We start from the raw sequence: 350 nt of genomic DNA on the forward strand, positions 1-350 counted from the left end.
CCCAGGCATGCGGCCCCGCCAGGAGACGCAGCTCAGGCTCACTAGTGGTGAGACAAGCTTATAAGCCTTTGCTCTTGGGGTCTGCAGGGTGGGTTTGGGGGTCTCCCAGGTAGCTGTAGGCCAGGAAAAGTGTGTGACACCAGTGTCCAAGCATTGGGAGGGCCCTGGCCAGAGCGAGGTGCACTCGCAGTAATGGTCGGGGGGGTGTAGCCGCGCCCCCGTGGGACTGTGACCAGGCACCTTTCTCCTGCTATTTGCTCAGTGACAGAGGCTTTACTTGCCGCCCTGAGCAGGACATGTCTGCTGGGACTGGCCAAAGCCAACAGGGCCTCTGCTGAGCAGTTTCTGCC

At 61.1% G+C, this 350-nt stretch overlaps 1 protein-coding gene across 1 annotated transcript in view; it reads left to right on the plus strand.

Annotated features, from left to right (window-relative positions):
- Positions 1-7: 7 nt before the first annotated feature.
- The window catches only part of DHODH (dihydroorotate dehydrogenase (quinone)), a gene marked incomplete at its 3' end in the record, with an annotated part of 2150 nt that continues 1807 nt past the window's right edge, over positions 8-350 (plus strand). The window contains exon 1 of the mRNA XM_009876480.1: positions 8-47. Coding sequence (XP_009874782.1) covers positions 8-47 — 40 coding nt within the window. The remainder of the gene's footprint in view (positions 48-350) is intronic.

The sequence above is a fragment of the Apaloderma vittatum genome, unplaced genomic scaffold, assembly GCF_000703405.1.
Source record: "Apaloderma vittatum isolate BGI_N311 unplaced genomic scaffold, ASM70340v1 scaffold29799, whole genome shotgun sequence".
In the NCBI taxonomy this organism is placed as follows: domain Eukaryota; kingdom Metazoa; phylum Chordata; class Aves; order Trogoniformes; family Trogonidae; genus Apaloderma; species Apaloderma vittatum.